Source organism: Coffea eugenioides, chromosome 2 (assembly GCF_003713205.1).
Source record: "Coffea eugenioides isolate CCC68of chromosome 2, Ceug_1.0, whole genome shotgun sequence".
In the NCBI taxonomy this organism is placed as follows: Eukaryota; Viridiplantae; Streptophyta; class Magnoliopsida; order Gentianales; family Rubiaceae; genus Coffea; species Coffea eugenioides.
The window spans coordinates 77005236-77025340 of record NC_040036.1 but is presented as its reverse complement, the minus strand read 5'-3'; the positions used below and the strand labels follow the sequence as shown (position 1 = coordinate 77025340).

The 20105-nt window shown below is 36.0% G+C and overlaps 3 protein-coding genes across 3 annotated transcripts in view; 2 read left to right on the top strand and 1 right to left on the bottom strand.

Moving 5' to 3' along the window:
- Positions 1–1830, top strand: part of LOC113760854 (BEACH domain-containing protein C2) — a 36563-nt gene extending 34733 nt beyond the window's left edge. Inside the window, exon 32 of the mRNA XM_027303588.1 lies at positions 1153–1830. Coding sequence (XP_027159389.1) covers positions 1153–1227 — 75 coding nt within the window. The 3' untranslated portion in view covers positions 1228–1830. The remainder of the gene's footprint in view (positions 1–1152) is intronic.
- A 7955-nt stretch (positions 1831–9785) lies between these two features.
- Positions 9786–13286, top strand: LOC113761804 (protein pxr-1). Its single transcript, XM_027304943.1, has 5 exons — positions 9786–10028; positions 10116–10183; positions 11187–11395; positions 12582–12711; positions 12799–13286. The coding sequence occupies exons 1-5, from the start codon at positions 9887–9889 to the stop codon at positions 12934–12936; spliced, it is 687 nt and encodes a 228-aa protein (XP_027160744.1). The 5' UTR covers positions 9786–9886; the 3' UTR covers positions 12937–13286.
- Positions 13287–13616: 330 nt separating this feature from the next.
- Positions 13617–17823, bottom strand: LOC113761803 (cytochrome P450 704C1-like). Its single transcript, XM_027304941.1, has 6 exons — positions 17402–17823; positions 16050–16265; positions 15687–15977; positions 15258–15578; positions 14393–14596; positions 13617–14100 (listed from the first exon to the last, which is right to left on the bottom strand). Exons 1-6 carry the CDS (start codon positions 17714–17716, stop codon positions 13912–13914), a joined length of 1536 nt encoding a protein of 511 aa, XP_027160742.1. The 5' UTR covers positions 17717–17823; the 3' UTR covers positions 13617–13911.
- Between the last annotated feature and the right edge of the window lie 2282 nt (positions 17824–20105).

Sequence of the window (20105 nt, the reverse complement as noted above, 5' to 3'; positions counted from 1 at the left end):
TTTAAACTTTCTGTGCACAAATTATCGGAATCTTATGTGGTTGTTTTTTTCTGGGTTGGTAAAAGAAAGGAATTTACGTATTCCTACTTTCTTTTCAATTCATTAGATTTGTTAATTACATGCCACCTTAAACTTCGGCACTCAGTTTAGGAAGGCTGAAATGTTCTTTCTCGGTAGCAAATCCCTATGCTGATGGAGAAAAGAAGATTTTCAAACTCAGTCAACAGCTTACTTGTTTGGGTCATGTCCTATGAGACTAGCTAGTATTTTCCATTTCGTGATTTTAGTACTTTCCATTATAATTGTCTCACTGATAGCTAACTTTCATTGAGCTTATGAATGCATTCAGTGAATTCTCAACTAGGCTCTGCTCCTTGTGACATGATGAGTTTGAAAGCTGTCATCAAGCAAAACTTATCTTTTTGTTCTCTTTGCTACCTGATTGTGTTTTCCATTGAACCTGCTGCTAGTTGATCAAATGCCCAATGGAATTTCTTTTGGTTCCACTTTGATGTCATGAATACTGATTCTCACAGGGAAAAATGTACTTGACTGTAATAAGTCATAATAGTTCTCGTGTTTGGATTTCTCGCAAGTTTTGACTGGAAAAGTTAGAGACTTTGTAGCCCAATTAGGCGTGCAGGTCACAACTCTCTAATAAGTAGCTCAGGTCTACCTGTTTGTAGTCAACCCTCTGGTATTTGTGGGTTGATCTACCAAATCCTTCGATTTTGTTGTTAGTTTTAATCATGTGGTTTATTCATCCTTTATTGAACATGAAAGTCTAATTATGGTTTCTAATTTACAGTTGAATAACACACACTAGAGGTTATGCCAACAAAAGCAGAACACTCACACACACACACTAGAGATGACCGGAACATACATAAACAAAAACACAACCTAGAGATGATCATGAAGTCATATTCATCAAACACTGAGAGGAAAAAAGATCTTTTAGTCATAGTATAGAAATCTTTCTACATTTTCTTTGTACAAGTAAACATCAGACAACTGACCTCCGTGGCCGTGCCTGAGTACTTAAATAACACTATCAGCTAGATGTTGAAACTGATGTAGTTTTGGCATTGTAGATACAGTTGTGCATTTGATTACTTAGTTTAAACTCTTTTTTTTCTCCCCGCCATGCAGTTAAGCTTGAAGGTTGTGGATCATATGCTCAAGCTGGGTTGGGAAGGTGATGGGCTCAGCCCTCTTATAAAATGAAAGTTTTGAGATCTTGTACATTGATTAAATTTTGAATGAGATGGATTTTATGCACTGCTGGATTTATCCGGACACCAGGGAAAAGTTTGCTTTACGTTGTACAATGTCCCATTCAACGGCTTAACTTGGCCATGCATCTGACAGAAACTGATCCAGCATTGTGCATTCATCAGTGTCTTTGTGAGTGTATCATATACGTTTAAGAGGTGGGATAAGTACAGCTACAACAGGGTGTGACATAATACTAGATGTACCACAGGGCTGTTGAGGAGATTTTTTTGAGTTGGAAGTTTTGTTAAATTGAGGCACGAGAAGGCAGCCCTTGAGATGTGTATATTACATTTATTTTTTGATCTACCTTTTTTTTTTCGTTTCCTCTTTGGTATTCAAGTATATGAAAGTTATTGTTGAGTTTATCTTGACTACTCAATAGGGACCAGATCTAATCACTGAAATCCTTAGAAATTTACTTTAGCTGTAGATTCCATTAAACGATTTGATTACTGTAGATTCCAGTAAACGATTTGATTATGTAATTGACTCGAGCTACTTTTTGCCTACGCATATTGAAATAAACTCAAAGCTGCAGCAAATTTGCTAAGATTTGCCATTTCACTGCTTGTATTGCTTGTTCTGGTCCTAGCTGCGTCAAACTTTGAAGCTCCTCTTGCATAAACACTTGCATAATGCTTCATTGGGATGGCTGCCCAAAATTAACTCTCATAATGCGGCTATGGCTTTTGATCACTTGATAGTATTAGCTTGTATTTTTTTTTCTAGAAACGATAAGTAATATTATTAATATTAGGTAAACTATACAATTGTTAAGCAAATGTCCAAGTCAGCTATACAAGTGCGCCTTGGCACTGAGGATGAAACTACTCCTCATCAAAACATATCCAGCTCTATCCTCAATTTGATTAATGGACAAAATAAATGAGCATTTTGCAAACATGGAGCATAAATTTCCGATGTCATCTAAATAAGAGTACAATGCCATGTCTTTCGAGTTGCTGGTCTGTATCATCTGCAGCAATTGCTTATGTCTAACCCTCACCTTGATCTTCTCCCATTTCTGCTCTCTTGCCTTGCATAATGCTAGCTTAATGGCCACTGCTTGATTCATGAGGTTGTTACCTGCCCTAGCTTCCTTGAGGGCCCATTGAGCTACCACCTGTGTGTTATCACCTTCTGCCACTATTCCAACTCCCATCTCCCGGCTTCTGTCTTCTGTTTTGCTGCTATACTTAGATGAATGAGACCAAACCCTCCCTTCCTATCTTGCTACTTTTCTTCTGCTCTTAGTGTTTCCAGCATGCTCATCATTTTCTCTTGATCCTTAGCTTCCTTATATTCCAACCACTCATTATGTGCCTTTTGGACAATGTTGTTTTTTTATGTGGTCAAAAGTCCTGTCATTCCTAACTTTTCAAGTCTGTCATAGAATATTAGCTGTTATGGTTACTTGTTTCATGCCTTCGACTCTACACCTGGCTTTTGTTAGAGAACTCTCCCATTTCTTAAAGTCTCCTCTTTGATCTTCAAGCACGTCCCAATTCAATGGAGCTAAATGCCATATCTCTTTAGCAGTCCTGCACTGAAAAAATAGATGTTCAATAGTTTCTATGTCCTCTCCACAGCATCTGCATAGGGGTGATCCTATTTTGATTCTATTGAATATGACCTCATTCACTAGTAATGCTATGTTCAAACATTTCCACAAGAACAACTTTATCTTGTGTTTAATGTTGAGCTTCAACAAGACTTTCCATTGTTTATCATCCCTCAGACTTGACCCTTCCTTCTGGCCTTCTCTTTGCTGCATATGATCATTTCTATTAAGTTTATTGTAAATTGAGGTTACTGTGTGTTCTCCATTCCCACTGTGTATTTAGAAGAGACTAACTTCTTTGTCAGCCAAACTAATGGATATCCTCAGGATTCCCTCGGCTTCCTCATCGTTGAAAAGCTTAAATACAAGGGGCATTTTCCATCTGTAACCTTGGATCAGCTGTTCCACATTATTGATGGTGCAATCCTGTGGCTTAGCTGATGTTGGTGCTCCTTGAGTATCACTTGGTATCCACTTGTCCTCCCATATTTTTGTCCTCTTGCCATTTTTAATTTTTCTAAAGGTTCCATTTTCTACTGTCCCTAACTTCCATCAAACTTTTCCAGATCTAAGAAGAGTTCTGCTTGATTTTGCATATGAAGATTGACTCATAGGGGTAGTATTTGGCCTTTAGTACCTTAGATACTAGAGAATTAGGGTTTGTGGCCATCCTCTAAACTTGTTTTTCCAGTATTGCTCTATTGAAACTTTGCAGGTCCCTAAATTCTAGTCCCCCTCTCTTTTCTTTTGTTGTGTCATTATCTTCTAAGAATACCAGTGGATCTTTTTCCTCCCATTCTCCTCTCCTCACTAGAAATTGGACATCATGATACTTAGTTCTTTACATGGCCCTATTAAGAACTTGAAGCAGGATATTGTCTAAGTAGGCAGTGCCATGGCCACTACTTTAAGTAGAACTTCTTTCCCAGTAATGCTGAGAAGTTTATTCTTTCACTGTTTCATCCTTTTCTCATAGTTGTCTTTTATGAAGCCAAAGACTTGCTGTTTTGTCCTTGTAATGACTATTGGTAATTTCAGATATTTCCCTTGAGTCACTATTTAAACATTTCCAAGTTGTGAACTTATTCTCTCCTGTGCTTGTTGTGGTGCATTTTTGCTAAAGAACACTGAGGGTTTTTCCATGATAATCACTTGCTCTTGGCTTTCTTCATACACTTTCAAAATCTGCTTCAGCTTTTCTACTTCTTTTTTGTCTGCTTTGCTAAATATTAGGGTGTTGTCTGCAAAAAATAGATGAGTTATTGATCGCCCTTGTCTACATATCCTCATCCCGGTTATTCTCTTTTCCTTTTATGCTTTCCTCAATAGGATAATGAAGCCTGCAGAACACAACAAAAATAAATAGGAAAATAAAGGATATCCTTGTCTGATTCCTCTCTTAGGTGTTACATAGCCTTTGAGATCTCCATTGATATAGAAAGAGTAACTAACTCTTGAAACACAACTCATTATCCATTTGATCCACATTTCACAAAATGTCATTCTTCTCATAATCTCTTCCCAGAACTTCTACTCCACTCTGTTATATGCTTTTGACATATCTAATTTCAAAGCAAAAAACTCATGTTCCCCTTGTCTTTTATTCTTTAAATAGTTCAAAAATTCATGGGAGATAATAACATTATCTAAAATCTGTCTACCAAAGACAAAAACAGCTTGGTTTCCACTGATACATTCATTCAGGACTTTTTTGAGTCTGTTGGAGAGAATTTTAAAGATAATTTTGTATAGGGCTCTACAGAGACTTATTGGTCTATAGTGCTTCAAATTGGCGGGATTGTCCACTTTGGGGATTAGGGAGATTACAGTGTGGTTCAAAGATTTGAGTATCAGTCCAGTATGGAAGAAAGTTTGGATAGCTGGGATTATATCCTCCTTGGGATTACAGTGAGGTACCAAAATTTTTGAAAATATAAAGGACTTATCCCATCTATACCTGGAGATTTGTTAGGATTCATTGAAAAAACTGTTATCCTGATTTCCTCTTCATCTACTCTCCTAGTCGACACTCATTCATTTGGTTGGAAATGGTGTGTGGTGTACCATCCAAAACTTCATCTAGACATTCTACTCCAGGATTGTCAAAGAGTTGGTCATAATAGGTTGCTACCTCACTTCTTACCTCCTCTTCCTCTTTTGTCTAAGAACCATCCTCTCTTTGCAGATTCTAAATTATGTTCCTTTTCCTTTTCTCTTTGACGCAAGCATGAAAGTATTGTGTATTTTTATGCCCCTCCTTAAGCCAATTGCATCTTATTTTTTTTAGCTTTCTTCAGTTGGGATTTCAGTTCCTTTATTTATTTTTTCTTGTCTACCGTATTTGTTTTTTCCAAGTTCTCTATTTGATGTTTGATTACATTGATCTTCTTCCTTGAGTTATTTTGGAAATTGCTGTTCCATTTTAAGAAAGCTATTGTGTAGTTTGTAATTTTCTTGGTTATCCTGAATATCTTTGATCCATCCACCATAACGTCTTATGCATTTCTAATGACTTGGTATATATCTTCATGTTGCATCCATCTCTTGTCAAAGAAAGATCTCCTATTCTGAGGGCTATTGTCAATCATTAGCATGCTGTGATTTGAACCATAGTTTTTCACATGGTAACATTTAACTCTGTCAAAGGACTGGAACTAGTTTAAACTACATAGAGTTCTATATAATCTTTGCCTCACTTCTCCCTTATTTTTCCAGTTATTACACCAGATCCAGGGATTATCTTCAAATCCTATGTCTATGAGTTTATTCTCATCAATGAAACTTCTAAAATTCCCAAAGCTCCAATCCTCTCTTGCCTTACCTCCATATTTCTCTTCATTAGATGTAATGTCATTAAAATCACCTGTTATAATCCATCTACTTCCCCATAATACTTTTCTCTTATTAGTGGCTCTCAATTGGTTCCTTTTAATTTGGCCTTGACAACTTGCATAGATTCCTATAAACCACTAATCCAGTTGTGTTTCTGTATCGACCACATGTGCTTCAATGGTTAGAGCTGACTGATTTATCTCCAATATTTTGACATCATTGTTCCACATTAATACCATACCACCTAATTTTCCAACAGCATCCACAACAAAGCACTCATCAAACTTCATTCTTCTTTTCACCTTTTTCATGAAAGCAGTCTTGTTTTTTGTTTCACTCAAAAAGATTATGTTGGGGGAGAGAGGGTTGTTAACCTCCTTCAGTTGGGAAATTGTCAAGTGATTTCCTCCACCTTGACAATTCCACACTAGTGTTCTTATATTGGTGTTGAAGACCAGATTGGACTGGCCTTCACCCCCTCTTCCCTATTGACCCCTTCTGTCTTATTGTCATTAACTTTATTCTTTTCTGATTTTGATCCTTTACTTCTACCTCCATCATATCTTTATCCCTTAAGTTGAATTTTCTTTTCCCTTGCACTTTCTATTTGTTGTAGTTCCCATTCAATTCCTTCAATGACTGTTTTTTTTTTTTTTTTGCTGGCGATTTAATCTGTTTGCTCGTTCTCCTTTCTTTTCTCATTGCAGCCATCCTTATTCTTCCAGAGCCTCCCTCATCGATCATTATTTGGTCCCTCTCCTCATTCTGTTTTTCACCTTCCTCTTCCTTTTGACCCTTCCCATTCCTATTTTGACCACTTTGCCTCCCATGATTTTACTTATTTTCCTACTTTCCTTCAGTGTCTTCTCTTTCTGTAACATTGTTTCTAATTTTCAATTCATACATTCCTTCCTATATGAGACTCCTTCTAGAGTATTGATCACTACTAACATCATTCTGACTAGTTCTCTGAGTGGGGTTATCTATAGGAGCCTTTTCATTCCCCACCAATGACTGCTTCAACTTTCCTTTCTCCCGCTCCTTTCCAATCCTCTCTTTAACATTTGTTGCAATAATTGCCTTTTTCTCTATTGCACTAGCATCATCTATCAGATTTTTCATTATCTACCTCTCTCTTCCTCCAAAGACCCTTTGTCTCTCTTCCTCCAAAGACCCTTAAGGCACTAATTTTCTATCCTTGAAACCCTAAAGTACCTTGTCTTTGTTATACATGCTTGTTGTTGAGGACTTTTGAGGTGACACTCTCTCTCCTCTAACTCTTATCCAAGAGCCATACTGATTCTCTTGTTGTCCTCTCTCCATTGTCATTACTGTTTTGCAGTTTCTTTCACTGTATCCAACAACATCACACTTATAGCAAAAATCTGGGCACCATTCATACTTGAACCTAATCTATTTGATCACACCATTGAGTTTCACTATCGATTCCCCCATTAAGGGTTGTGATATATCTTCCATTACCAACAGCTTAATGTGTCTTCCTTCTTTTCCTCCACTTTATGGGATGATAACCTCTTTTACCTTATTGAACACAGTCCCAATTTTTGTTCCAACCTCTCTAGATACCCAGTGAATTGGCAGGTACCAAACTTGTACCCATAGTAGAGCTATGTTAAATGCTGAATTGTCTTCTTCTATTCCCTCTTCCCATTCTTTCAACACCAGAATTTGACTATCTATGATCCATGGTCCTCCATTTAAGATTCTAACTATGTCTTCTTCCTTTGGCATACTGAACCGGAACAAATTAGGCCCTAGTTCCACTATCTTTATCTCCCTAGAGTAGTCCCAGGCTGTAGTAACAAAAATTTTGACACCCACATGGTTAACTATTTTTTTCCTCATTATTCTTCCCAACCTTTATTCTTGAGCCAGTGTCTCCTAAATCCAAATCCAAATTTGTCTCTCCCCAACTCTCTGCTCGAAAGAGCAAATTTTTGTATTATTCCTACCAGTTCATTCTCCATAGTGTCTACAAAAGTTTAACACACACTTCCTCTAAATGGTGACTAGCTAACTATAGAGTATTATAGTAGAAAATCAAGAAGAAACTGACACTATGCTGCTAAACACAAAGAAACAACAAGACACATAGCACAATGTACAACACTAAAGGAAATAGAACACTACAGCTACCTAACTATCATACTAAAGAAACAAACAAAGGTGCAGAATTTTAGCTTCAAATTTACCTGTCATCAGCATATGACTAAGTACAGAGCTTCGTCTTTTTACTGAATGATCAATAAACTACCACAATAGCTTTTAATTCCCATTACCTTCCTTGATTTAATCTCTTCAGAGCATTGAATATATCTTCACTGAAGTTTAGAGCTTGGGCCTTTTGTGTTTTTGAATTTTGTGTTTGAATTTTTAGAACTCTCATGAAAGAGAGAAATGTACACTCTCCAAGATAAAGAAAGAAGCTCTCATGTAAGAGAGAGAAGCTCTAATAATTAGCTTGTATTTGGATACAAGATTATTTTGAATTTTTTAAATGATTACCGTAATTTTTTTTCTTTTTTGGTTATGTAGTGCATGTGAAATAAAAAATAGGATAAAAAATGATACTTGTGAAACAAGCAAATAATTTTTTTTTTTTTTTTTGCAAATAATGGCCAATCAAAACAGGGATTAAGGCCTATGTTTATGTGTGCAGTGTGCTTAACTTTACAAGGTCGTTTACTTGGTGTTTATTTTGCTTTTCTTATCCTTGTTTTATTATTTAGGGACAAAAACACCCAAAACTAGACTTATAGAAAGAAAAAAAAGAAAAGAAAAAAGGTCAATGAAATACTATGAACTTAAACTAAACTTTTAGTTAAAATGAGATCACAGAATTTTCGTTTGGATTGCTTTTTTAAGAAGTTTTTATAGAAAAATGTACTGTAACAATTTAATATATATGAAATAAAAAGATAAATGAAAAATGTGTTTACGAAAAATGTAAAAAATTTTCCATAAAAAATCACAATTCAAACAAGGTAATACAAAATTGACTTTGACAGAATCTAAAAAAGAATATGAAAAGTAACTTAAAATATATTGTACTTATTTCTTACCCATTGTTTTAGGGGTGAGGAAAAAGAATTAAAGGATTGTGTTGGAATTTGCATCATCAGCCTACAAAAACAACAAAAGTATCCTTTTCAAACGCATTTGGAAATGGGTATTTGAAATATTGGAAAACTTTTCTACAACTCCGCAGTATTAATTAATTAATTGAACAGTGTTCTTTCAAGGTTTTAATCTCCATTTCTCTCACCATTTTTTAGATCACACAACTCCCCTATTAAAAAAAATTAAATTTGTATAATGAATGTGTGCCATTTAATTTTAATTTTAATTTGAGGATTAATTTTTTAAATATATTAGACATATTCAAAGTTCTTGTCCACTACTATATGCACTGCCATTATATATAATATTTATCTTCACTGTATTCTTTTTTTAACCAAAAAAAGGTTTGGATAGTGGATTATTTGCACAAATTTATTTTCTTATAACATAAATACAGTTTTCAATCACATATTTATTTTACATACATCGCACCAAAAAATTGTTATAATATTTTGTTTGAAAAAATTACCCCAAATAATATGCTACCCAAACAAACTCTGGCTCTATTTAGATTGCTAAATTTTTTAGAAACTAATTTTTTAAATATTATTAAAATTTTTAAAAAGTATTCTACAAGCTACTCTAAAAAGTAGTCTAAATTTTTTTTATATTTAAAAAATATTTCAAAATATATTCTAAAAACTCTTCTACTCTTAAATATTCCAAAATATTTTTTAAAAATATTCCAAATTATACTATAAAAATTCTGCTACAATAAAATTTTTCAAAAACACCCTAAAAAACAGTTAATTCAAACGGATTTCGTTTGTTAAAAAAATGTCACATGTTTAGGACTTCAAGAAAAAAATTTTAGATTAGTTTTTTTATAAGGAAAATTCTTTATATTTTTCGTAAACATATTTTTCAATTATTTTTTGTTTCATAGATCCTACGTCATATTTTTCTATGAAAAACTAATTAAAAAAATAGCAGAGTACAGCCGTAGGACTTAAAAAGAAATAACCATTGAGAAGCGATGTATCAAATCGATGCAAAAAATTGAAAAAATTTGTTAGTGACCAGTGAAGAAGACGAAGAGACCTCTAGGGTTTTAGGCAGTTGCTTTATCCAGATATGGGTGGAAAGGGGAGGAGAAGAAGAGAAAAGAATTACAGAGCAGCTCATGGAGCCGGCCAAACTGGACTTCCACCCCCACCTGATCGCTCCTCCCTCGACGCTCTTCCCGCCAAACTACGCAAAATCATGTCTTTTGCTGGTAACCATTCTTCTATCTTCAATGTTTGCTTGTGTGCTGAAATTTGTATTGTAGAATTTTGTTCTTATATTTTTCTTTGTTTTCTAGAGAGTAGAAAGGCAGCAATTAGCGGTGCGCAGAAGAATAAAGGAGAAAATAGTAGAGATACAGAGCTGGTATGTATCTTTTGAATTTGAGGTGGTTTATCATGATAATATGGAATCTATGGTAGTTTCTTCTCTTTTTTTTTCTCTTTTCCTTTTTGCCCTTTGCCTGTGTATATGGGAGTAGGATGTATCATTTCTCAAATTCAGAAGACGAGTTCCTTGCGTGGGGTATTTAAGTTTTGTTTTGGCCCCGAAATCAGCTGCCACTTGATTTTGATTTTGATGATAATTCGTGTAACTTGTTTGGATTATCAAGGTATCCTCAGTTATGTGAAACTCTGTGTATATGTGTGTGTGTGGATATGTCTGTGTTAGTCAGGTGCAGGTTTACTCAATGAAAAGGAATAGAAAAAAACTAATGTTTTGTATTCTGATAACTGGTTTCTCAGGATAATTTGAATCTCTGTGATCTTTTCCACTTTGAGTCAAATTGCATTTATGCACTGTGTCTTTGAGCAAACTAGCCGGGCTAAGAACCACTACCAAAGCAGGGTTTAATTTGTTTGTCTGCATGCTTATACGTATGTCATTGGGCAAGCACTACTATTTCTTTAACTGAGTAACTGCTAAACAAGAGGAATGGATGCTTTGTGAAAGCACCTAAAAGTGTGATGGCATATGAGCTGAATTTGTTTGGATTTTTATGTTTGTTCAAACTTTAGATAAGCAAGTGGGAGAATAGCAGGATATATATTTACGTGTGACTCTTGCAAAATTGTGTGAAGAGAATCTTTTTCTCAGTGTTGTACTTCCATGATTTGAGTGGTAAACCTTCACCTTTGGATGTGTGTTTTCTCCATTTCCATGTTTCAAGATGTAAATGATGAGTAAATTTGGCTTTTGTATCTGGTGTCCTCCTCCCAAAGATTCACATATTCTTGTTACTTTGTGGAGACTCTGATGTTTACCGCCTTAAGATATTAATTTTCCATGCGTGCTGGATGACTAGGAGATTTTCTTATGTTTCTTAATTTAAATTATGAGTTCTACTTTTATGGGTGGATTTTAACAGAGACTTGATTCAGAGGATAAAGTTGGATCTAAAATTACTGGGATCAGAAAGGATAAAAAAGATGGGATTTCAGTGGTAAAACATCCCGATGTTGATGTGAATGAAAAGAAAAAGAAAAGGAGGAAAAGGAAGCAAGTCAATGACCTTCGATTTGAAGCATCAGGGGACTTGGGTGTTACTGGATCCAAAAGGAAAGAGCGCAAGAAACAGTAAGTATCTGTATATTCTTTATCCACCACTGTCTGTACTTGGTGCCAACAAAATCTAATGCAGTTCATCTTATTCTTTTTCTTTTCTCCATGATATATGAAAGATATCTGCATGTGAATAATCTTTTTATTATCTACTTTTCTTTTCTTTTAGTGGTTTTTTATCACTTAAAAGAATCAAATAATTTATGGTTATGTGACTTTCCTGGTAATGAGTAGATGGTAACCGGTTTGGCTTGGCATGCTTTATTGCCATTACTGTCTAGTTTGGGTAGAGGATTCAGTTATATTAGTTTTTACAGTTAGTTTACAATCACTCAGGTTTGTTGATAGCACAAATTGGCTTCTGGAATTCCAGAATTTATGAAGAAAAAACCATTTTGTTGAGAACTCAATGACAATAACCCTTTTCCAACAAACAGTGTGACCCCTTTTGCCTAACAATTACAAAGATACAAGGCAGGCTATTAATTGGTCTGTACTTCCCCCGATATTATAGTTAATGTGATATAATCCTTAAACAAAGGGAGAAAAGGAATTGGATTATATGTTTACTCCTTCCTCCTTTAAAGTCCTAACACATGCAAACAGTTTGAATAAAAGACACAGGCACAGGCACGTGGAGAAACATTTGTTACCAAAAAAAAAAATAGAAGAAGAAGAAGAAGAAGAAGAGAGAATCATAAACAAATTACCACGAACACTAACTTACCTGTAGTTGGATTGCATATGGTGGGTGAGGATGGTGGTGTTATGGAATGGTTGGGGGGCTAGATTTAAAAAGAGAAAGGATCTGGTGGGGGAGGATGATTGAATCGAATTTGGTGCTACATTTTCTTTAGGACCGAAAAAAAGGAAATACAAGAAGAAGAAGAAGAGAGAATCACAAACAAATTTCCATTAACACAAACTTGCCTGCAGTTGGATTACATATGGCGGGTGAGGATGGTGGTGTTATGGAACAGTTTGGAGGTTAGGTTTAAAGAGAGAAGGGGTCTGGTGGGGGAGGATGGTTGAATCAAATTTGGTGCCACATTTTCTTTAGGATTTTGGTAATATTTGCTACTTTGACACATTTTCCTAGCCCAAGGATCCATTAGTATTATATTATGATACAGAAGAGTACATATATGTATGAAAGCCTAACTTTTACCTACTAAGTTAATCAAGGTCTTGATTTCTTCAGGCGCTTGGAAGAAAGAAAAAAGAAACGCAAGAAGATCAGGGAAGAGGAGAATGTGGGCTTCCCAGCTCAGGATGAAGTAAAATTTGGAGAGGTTGTCGAAGCTCCCCCAAAGCTTGTTGCAGTTCCTAAGGTACTGTGAGACAAGGACATTAGCTTAGTCTAATACATCATAGTAACACCAACGAGGTATATTTAGTCCTAATGTGTGTAAGTTCAGGTATTCAAGACCACTCAGGATGCATCACAAGAAAGACTGCGTATACAGGCAGTTGAGGCCTACAGGAGACGCAAAGGCTGGACATCAAGGCCCGGGGTTCAGCTTCCAGCTACTGCAATTTTGTCAGAACTTTCATAGTTCAATGCATACTTAATAATTCTCTTATTCTCTGTGCAAGCAAACACGTATGAACTATCTGTACCTCCTGTGAAAGGATGAAATATGTTTTACATGTTAGGGCCACCTTTACCAGATTAGATGGATGGTACCCTTTCAGTAGACATTTCCGAGTTTGGCTTTTTGTGGGAGGCATTGTCTGGTCCCTAACCGTTCATGTCAAGTACAGTGGCCATACCACACAAGTTGTGAGCTTGTTTCTTTGCTGTGCGTTCTTTTGCGAGGAAAATGCTTCACTTCTACTAAATTTTGTCTTGAACCTTTTATAGGATAAATACGAGTGAGTTAAGCAACCTTGTTTTGATTTTTTAGTTCTGAGCTTAAGAAGAACCGTCTTTTTCTTGTAATCTAGTGAATATGGCAAAGCAACAGAGACCACAAGATTTTGTTCGGCTTTCTTGGTAAGTTCACAATTTCAGGCTTTAAACCTGCGAGTCTTTGAGGTCTTCAGGAACATTAGTTTTTCAAGGAGCAGATTACAGAATGATGAACTACTAACCTCCCGGATACAGCAATGTTCACAATTGGCACAGGAATGAATTAACTGCTACATGAAATCCAGAACGAACCATATTTCACACCCATCCCCAATATTTCCATCTGTTGCGATGTACCAGATGTGTTATGCTTCTTGCAAGTCATGGAGTAGAAACAGATCTTATACCAATAAAACATTTGTCCGTATTTTGCAAACTACTTGAAATTATTTCCACTTTCAAGCTTTCCCTTTCATCCAGGAAGTGCAAAGCCTGCGATCTAAAGGGAACAGATCTTTTGCAAGCTTTCATAGTTCTGATGCACAAACGTGGAGTTTTTGTCAATCGGAAGATTGACAATCTGACACACACACACACACACACACAGATATAGTGGTCCTAGAAGCCATATCAGTGGAGTTTGTCGATTCCAATATTAACGATCTGAAGTATATCTGTCCTAGCAGCCTAATCTGTAGAAGGCACGAACATGTAGTCCCCCATCAATGTGAAGGTTAATCATTGTCCTATAGTTCACAGCCTTCCTCTCATCACCCAGTTTAAAGACGAAGAATCGCGATAGAACAGCAGCAAAGATCTTCATTTGCCTATAAGCAAATTCCTTTCCCAGACAAATTCGTGGGCCCGCCTGTTCATGATCAGATAACTGCTTCAGTTTTTCTATGTAAACTATAAGCTTGTTACTTCATGTTCAAAATGACTAGCCAATGGTTTTCACATCTGAATGTTCTGGAAGCTCCAATTTGAGGTCTACAAAATGGAATATGTTACAGAAGACGTGTAATCCATGAATGAACTTTAGCATACATGTTTGCAAGCAGTGGCTGTGAGAAAACAAAAATGAACTTAATGTCCTAAATATAACTGCTTTTAAAACATTATGTACAGTAGGAGAATTTGTTCCATGCTGCAAGGCTAACCTGGAAGGCTGTAAATTTAAATGGGCTCTCAGGCCGGAAGCAACCATTCACGTCAAGCCATCTCTCTGGTCTAAATTCTTTAGCATCATCACCCCATATGAATTTCATTCTCCCCATTGCATATGGTTGGAAAGCCACCATGTCTCCTTTCTTCACAGAGAAACCATCCGGCAGTATGTCATCTGACGAGCATATTTTTGCATCCTATCATGAAAACAGATGAAAGTTCCTAACTTGGTAAATCTTTCAAACTATGGACTGAATTGCCATCTGTAACAAAAGAATATGGGGGAATAGTAACAATATTAAGAGCTAGGATGATGCGAGATATCTAATGAAAAAGAAACCAGCATGTTATCGGAAACCACTTTAACACCACAAGGGCTTGGTCCTTGAACTAGAGGTCATAAAGCTTAGGAACCACTTTGTTCCTGCTGAGTGAGGTTTTACGTACAGAAACCAGATGTTACATATCATTTAATCCAGAAAAAGCCGAATAGTAGAATATCAAGGCATGCCTATATCTTAGAATAAGGGATGAACTTTAATGAGATCCAGTCCCAGTCAAATGAATCACAGGAACATGTTTCCTACAGAACATAAAGGAAAGGACAGTGTAATACTTAGAGGACATGTTGTAAGAGAGATTTCAATACATTGTAGAATTATTTATTGGAGAACCTACTTCCAAATCAGATGGCACCAGAAAGACCAGGAAAATGTAGAAGATAAAGTTATCTCTTGGTCTTTTTTTTTCTGAGGTTGAGAAAGCAAAACATAGGTGTGGAAGTCAACAACTCATCAAATATAAACATGTCAGCAAGTATAGAGTGGCTTCTGTTTCATATGGAAAAATATTGATTACCACTGGAACTGCAGGATACAATCTTAAAGTCTCAGTCAATGCTGCATGAAGATAGTGCATCTTTTCTAGGGCTTCTTCACTCAATTCGGAAGTGTATTCTGCAATATCTGTCGTCTTATGACCATTAGTTTCTTCTTTTATTTCTCGTGCAACCTTCTCCTGTATATCTGGGTGCCTGCAAAGCATATAAATAAACCAGGAAAGAGTGGCTGCTGTCGTGTCTTTGCCTGCAATTATGAAATTTAGTATTATATCTCTCAAGTACTTTGAATCTGTTTCGGTCACTTGCAAGAATCTTGACAAAATGTCCTCCTTTTTCCACTGTCACAAGAAATAGAATAACATTACAAAGTGGAAACTTTACCCCAACAAAAAGGGGGGAAAAACCACACACAAACACACCCCAGAGGCATTGAACCATATACTTACAGAACAATCATCCGATGATTCGTGCATTTGCTCAGTCTTACTACGAATCAACTTATACACAAAATCATCAACCACTCTGATTTTTTCCTTCAACTTGGCCTCTGTTCCAATATTAAGCGCTTTTTTGATCTTCCAAAAGATATCAACATATCGTCTAAGACTCATAGCACTTGCATCATCAAATGCATTGCTAAACTTTTTGCCTTCTTCATTTGAACCACACATGCTGTCCAGCTCAACCCCAAATGCAACTCTGAATATAGAATCTAATGTTGCTTTCATGAAGAGATCCTGCATAAATCAATACAAGTTGTAAGGTACAGTCAAATAAATTTATCTGGTTTAGTTTTGTGGTGCACTTACTTGAATGTCAAATGTTTGATTAGAATTTGTAGCTTCACGGATTATGTTTGCTAGCTTTGCCACATTTCTTCTGAAGATGACACTGCTAAAATCCCTCAATACCCTTGTGGAGAATTCAAAGCTTGATATCTTTCTTTGTTCCCGCCATTTGTCACCATCAACTGTAAATATGCCATCTCCTAATAGGTCCTTCAATATGGTATAATTGTACAGTCCCTGTATTTTTTTGAAACACTTCAAATTTTAGTTCCCTTTAATATTATCATATAAGTAAGGTTGGAAAGAATATAATGAGACTTAAATTTTTTTTTAGTAACAGAAAATACAATCTGCATGCCAATATGAAGGGATCCAAAAATCACTACAAGTGAGAAGCATAAGAAGCAGAAGGTTCTACCTATGGCCCCAGCAGAAGGTACCTAAGATAACCAGCCTTTAAGTGACGTAGTTCAGGTCCACCATTGGTACAGATAATCATATTCTTTGAGAGAAAGGAAAACCAAAATAGCTCCTATTCTGGTCTCAAAGATGTCACCTTTAAAGGCAGAATATAAAGAAAAAAGGAGCATACATGATACGGAATATTAGCGCCAGTTGCTTCCTCAAATTTTCTTCCTCCTTTTCTATTCACGGTTAGGCCAGAGGCCTAATAAATTCTTGCCAAGGTTTGGATGTTCATGTCCGCAGGGAACTCGGAATTCATTCTTGGGCAAGGACATATTTATGATGCGAAGGACAGTAGAGATCACAGGGAAATACTCTCAAACAGGAGTTGCAGATTGGAGAAGACAACTCGAGAGAGAGAGAGAGAGAGAGAGAGAGAGATAGTATTATTGCAGAGATGAGAAAAGAGAATGGAAATGAATACAATTGGAAAGAATGTTCAGACTGTCTTTCCTCCCATCCCCCTAGCTCCTTTTATACACATTTGCTAACCGACTTCCAATTCAGGAACCTTTCTATTTCCGTAACAGACTTTCTGCACAGGCCTTCCATTTCCGGCTACTGACTAACTAACAGCATGGCTGACATGGCGTAACTAACCCAACCACCTGGCTGATGTGCCATAACAAACTCCTGACAGTACAACTCCAGCTGGCATCATTCCTTCCAGACGTAACAATTTACAGGAGAAGGAAAATGCTGAAACTAGCTATTCTACCTAGGCATGCCCTTATTTGACAATCCATTTTCGAAGAATCTGTGCCAATGTTATCTCAAAACCCTAAACCTCACATAACTTATAAAGATTCAATTTTTATTTAATGAAGAATACTGCACCGAAGCTAATCAAGAAAAACATGTAAAATTGAATACTTAAGCAGAATGTTTCAAGAATTATCGCTACATACCTTGCCATAATTTTCAAAGTTTGTTTTGAGGATATACTCAACATTAGCTGGATCAGAAGTATAAACTTCATTACGAAAAGGGCTGATCAATCTGTAAGTCTTGTACTTTGTAGCCAACTCAGTCATATAATGGTGCAACCTATTGAAATTAATCAGCTGGTTGAGCATGGTGCCACCAATTGGATGGTGCCTCCTCTTCTTCTTCTCAAGCTTTTCTGGAATTTTGCTAGTGATTATACGAACAGCAAAAGCAATAGTCGCAAGAAACAGAAAAGCGACAGCCACAGAAGCAGGACAACAACAGCGAGAATCCATAGATGTTGAGTTACTGACTAATGGCGAAGCTGCAACGTCTGTTCTGCAAAATGTACGGCTATTGGTTTTGGGGGTTTTGGGTGCCAAAGAGTAACACACCTTGCAAGTTGCTGCCCGAAGGCCCCGAATTAATTTTCTTTAGCTTCTTTTGTTCTTTTTTTTTTACCCGATCTTTTGTTCTTTTCCGACAGGGGTTTTTGTAAGGCAGCGCCATAGTTATTAAACCCATTATTAATCCCGGTCCGGGGAGTAACTTAACGAAGAAAGTGAATCAATGGATTACTGAGCAACTGATAGGTCATTAAATTATGGCAAACGTTGGTGATCAAGTGGGGTGGCAATCGGGTCGTTTCAGGTTGGCGGGTTGGGTTGAGACTCGGGTATAACAGAAAATTCGCTGACCCGAACCTAACCCGTCAATCCGAAACGGGTCAGAATACCTGACAGGAACCCGAAAATTTCGGGTTGGCGGGTCAATCCGAAACTTAATTTTAATTTATTAATTTATCACTGTAATTTCTAATAAAATCAATTTCATACAAGACTAATTACATAATCAAGTAATAAAAATTTAAATAAATAATCCCAAACCAAATCTAAAATAAATTAAAACACCGTAAAAGTATTTTATCCCAAAAAAAATATAAAATAAATTAAAACAGTATAAAAGTAAAAATAATATAATACATTATTTGTCCAAATATAATAATTTCAATTTCACACAAGTTAAATAAATTCATTTAGAATTAAGTGATTGATGCCTTTGGAAAAAAAGAATAACTTAGTTTAGTTAGATAAAATAATTTTTATATTTATTAAATTATTTTTAATTCGTAAACCGGTTATCGGGTTATATCAGGTCATCCACGAGTTGACCCATTTTCTTTTCGGGTCCATCGTGTTTGACCTGATTCTGACCCGAACTCACGAAATCTCAACCCAAACCCATTAATTTCGTTTTAGGTTCATATCGTGTTTTCAGGTCGTGTCGAAAATTGCCACCCCTATCTTCAATGACCCCTTAAACGACGTCATCCCTTAGAGCATCTCATGCAAGCACCACCAATCCACCGCGAAATCGTGACCTTTCCCAATTAAAATCTCGGGAGCCACGTATTCCTCCGTCCCCACGAATGAGTTGGACTTTTCTACAGAATCCGAATCCTGTCTCCCAGACTCACTGCTGAATTCAACCTGATGCACTGAGTCAGACTCAGTTATCCTCGATTTGCAGAAGCTTAAGAACTCTGGAAATCTATGCTTGTTTGGTTGGGTTAGAGAAAGGGAAGAAGATAGAGTTATTCACTTTTTGCTTAGAAGATGCGGACAAAAATGCCCTTCTTTAAAGCATACCACCATTCGTGTGATTTGGTTTTCCGGTTGCAAAACCGGATAAACTAGCCAAAAGGGTCACGGGTTCCCAATTTTACAAGTTCGAGGGCTAAAAGTTGATTACAAATAGTTAGAGGGCTTAATTTTACCTAAATTAAAAGTTCAAAGGCCAAATGGATAATTTGCCCTTTTTTTTTTAACCTGATCTTTTGTTCTTTTTCCGACAGGAGTTTTTGTAGGGCAGCGCCATAGTTATTAAACCCATTATTAAACCCGGTCCAGGGAGTAACTTAATGAAGAAAGTGAATCAATGGATTACTGAGCAACTGATAGGCCATTAAATATACTTAAATATTATGTCTCATAATTTTTTATATACTTGAAACTATAACAAATTACTAGGGAAGAAGTGCCCGCGTATCGCGTGGGTGTTTGGTGCATATGATTAAAGAGAATTTTTCATTGGACAAATAATAGTACATTCTGGAAAGAAATAGTCATCAAATATGACAGAACTAATACTAGTGCATTATAATTGCAACACACACTTGTACACCTTACTTTATCAATGCTTTTACAATTTTACCATTTTCAAAAGACCCTTACAGATGTCAGTTGAAAATCGTCCAAGAGCATATATAAGTTGTTTCAAACAAAAAAATATCCTCTAACGGTTGGTTATAGCAAAGTGTATTTGTGTTAATTACATAACAAAATTCACACTTCAATTAAATGTATTTAGAGCACTATTTCAATAATTACACCAACACATAAACTTATATAAGTTGTATTCGATACAAAAACTGTTGCAATATAATTTCATATTTTAGAAATACCCAAATATCTCCATAAATCAAAACTTTAAACGTACCAAAATGAGGGCATTTCAGTAAATATATTCAAACACATGTTGCCCTCAATTGTACAAAAAGTTTTAAAAAAACTACACAACATTTTATTTCCAAAAAACCCTTATCCATGCAGTTGAAATTCAAACTCATTCTTTGAATAAAACTCATTCTTATATAATATAAGGATACCATAGTAAATGTTTAGT

Excerpts from the sequence above, each read along its gene's own strand:
- LOC113761803 (XM_027304941.1), bottom strand. The coding sequence starts at position 17,716 with ATGGATTCTCGCTGTTGTTGTCCTGCTTCTGTGGCTGTCGCTTTTCTG. Across the intron at positions 16,266-17,401 it reads ACTTTGAAAATTATGGCAAG|GGACTGTACAATTATACCAT; the intron begins GTATGTAGCGAT and ends AAAAAAATACAG. Across the intron at positions 14,101-14,392 it reads TTAAATTTACAGCCTTCCAG|GCGGGCCCACGAATTTGTCT; the intron begins GTTAGCCTTGCA and ends GATCATGAACAG.
- LOC113761804 (XM_027304943.1), top strand. The coding sequence starts at position 9,887 with ATGGGTGGAAAGGGGAGGAGAAGAAGAGAAAAGAATTACAGAGCAGCT. Across the intron at positions 10,029-10,115 it reads CAAAATCATGTCTTTTGCTG|AGAGTAGAAAGGCAGCAATT; the intron begins GTAACCATTCTT and ends TTTGTTTTCTAG. Across the intron at positions 11,396-12,581 it reads AGGAAAGAGCGCAAGAAACA|GCGCTTGGAAGAAAGAAAAA; the intron begins GTAAGTATCTGT and ends TGATTTCTTCAG.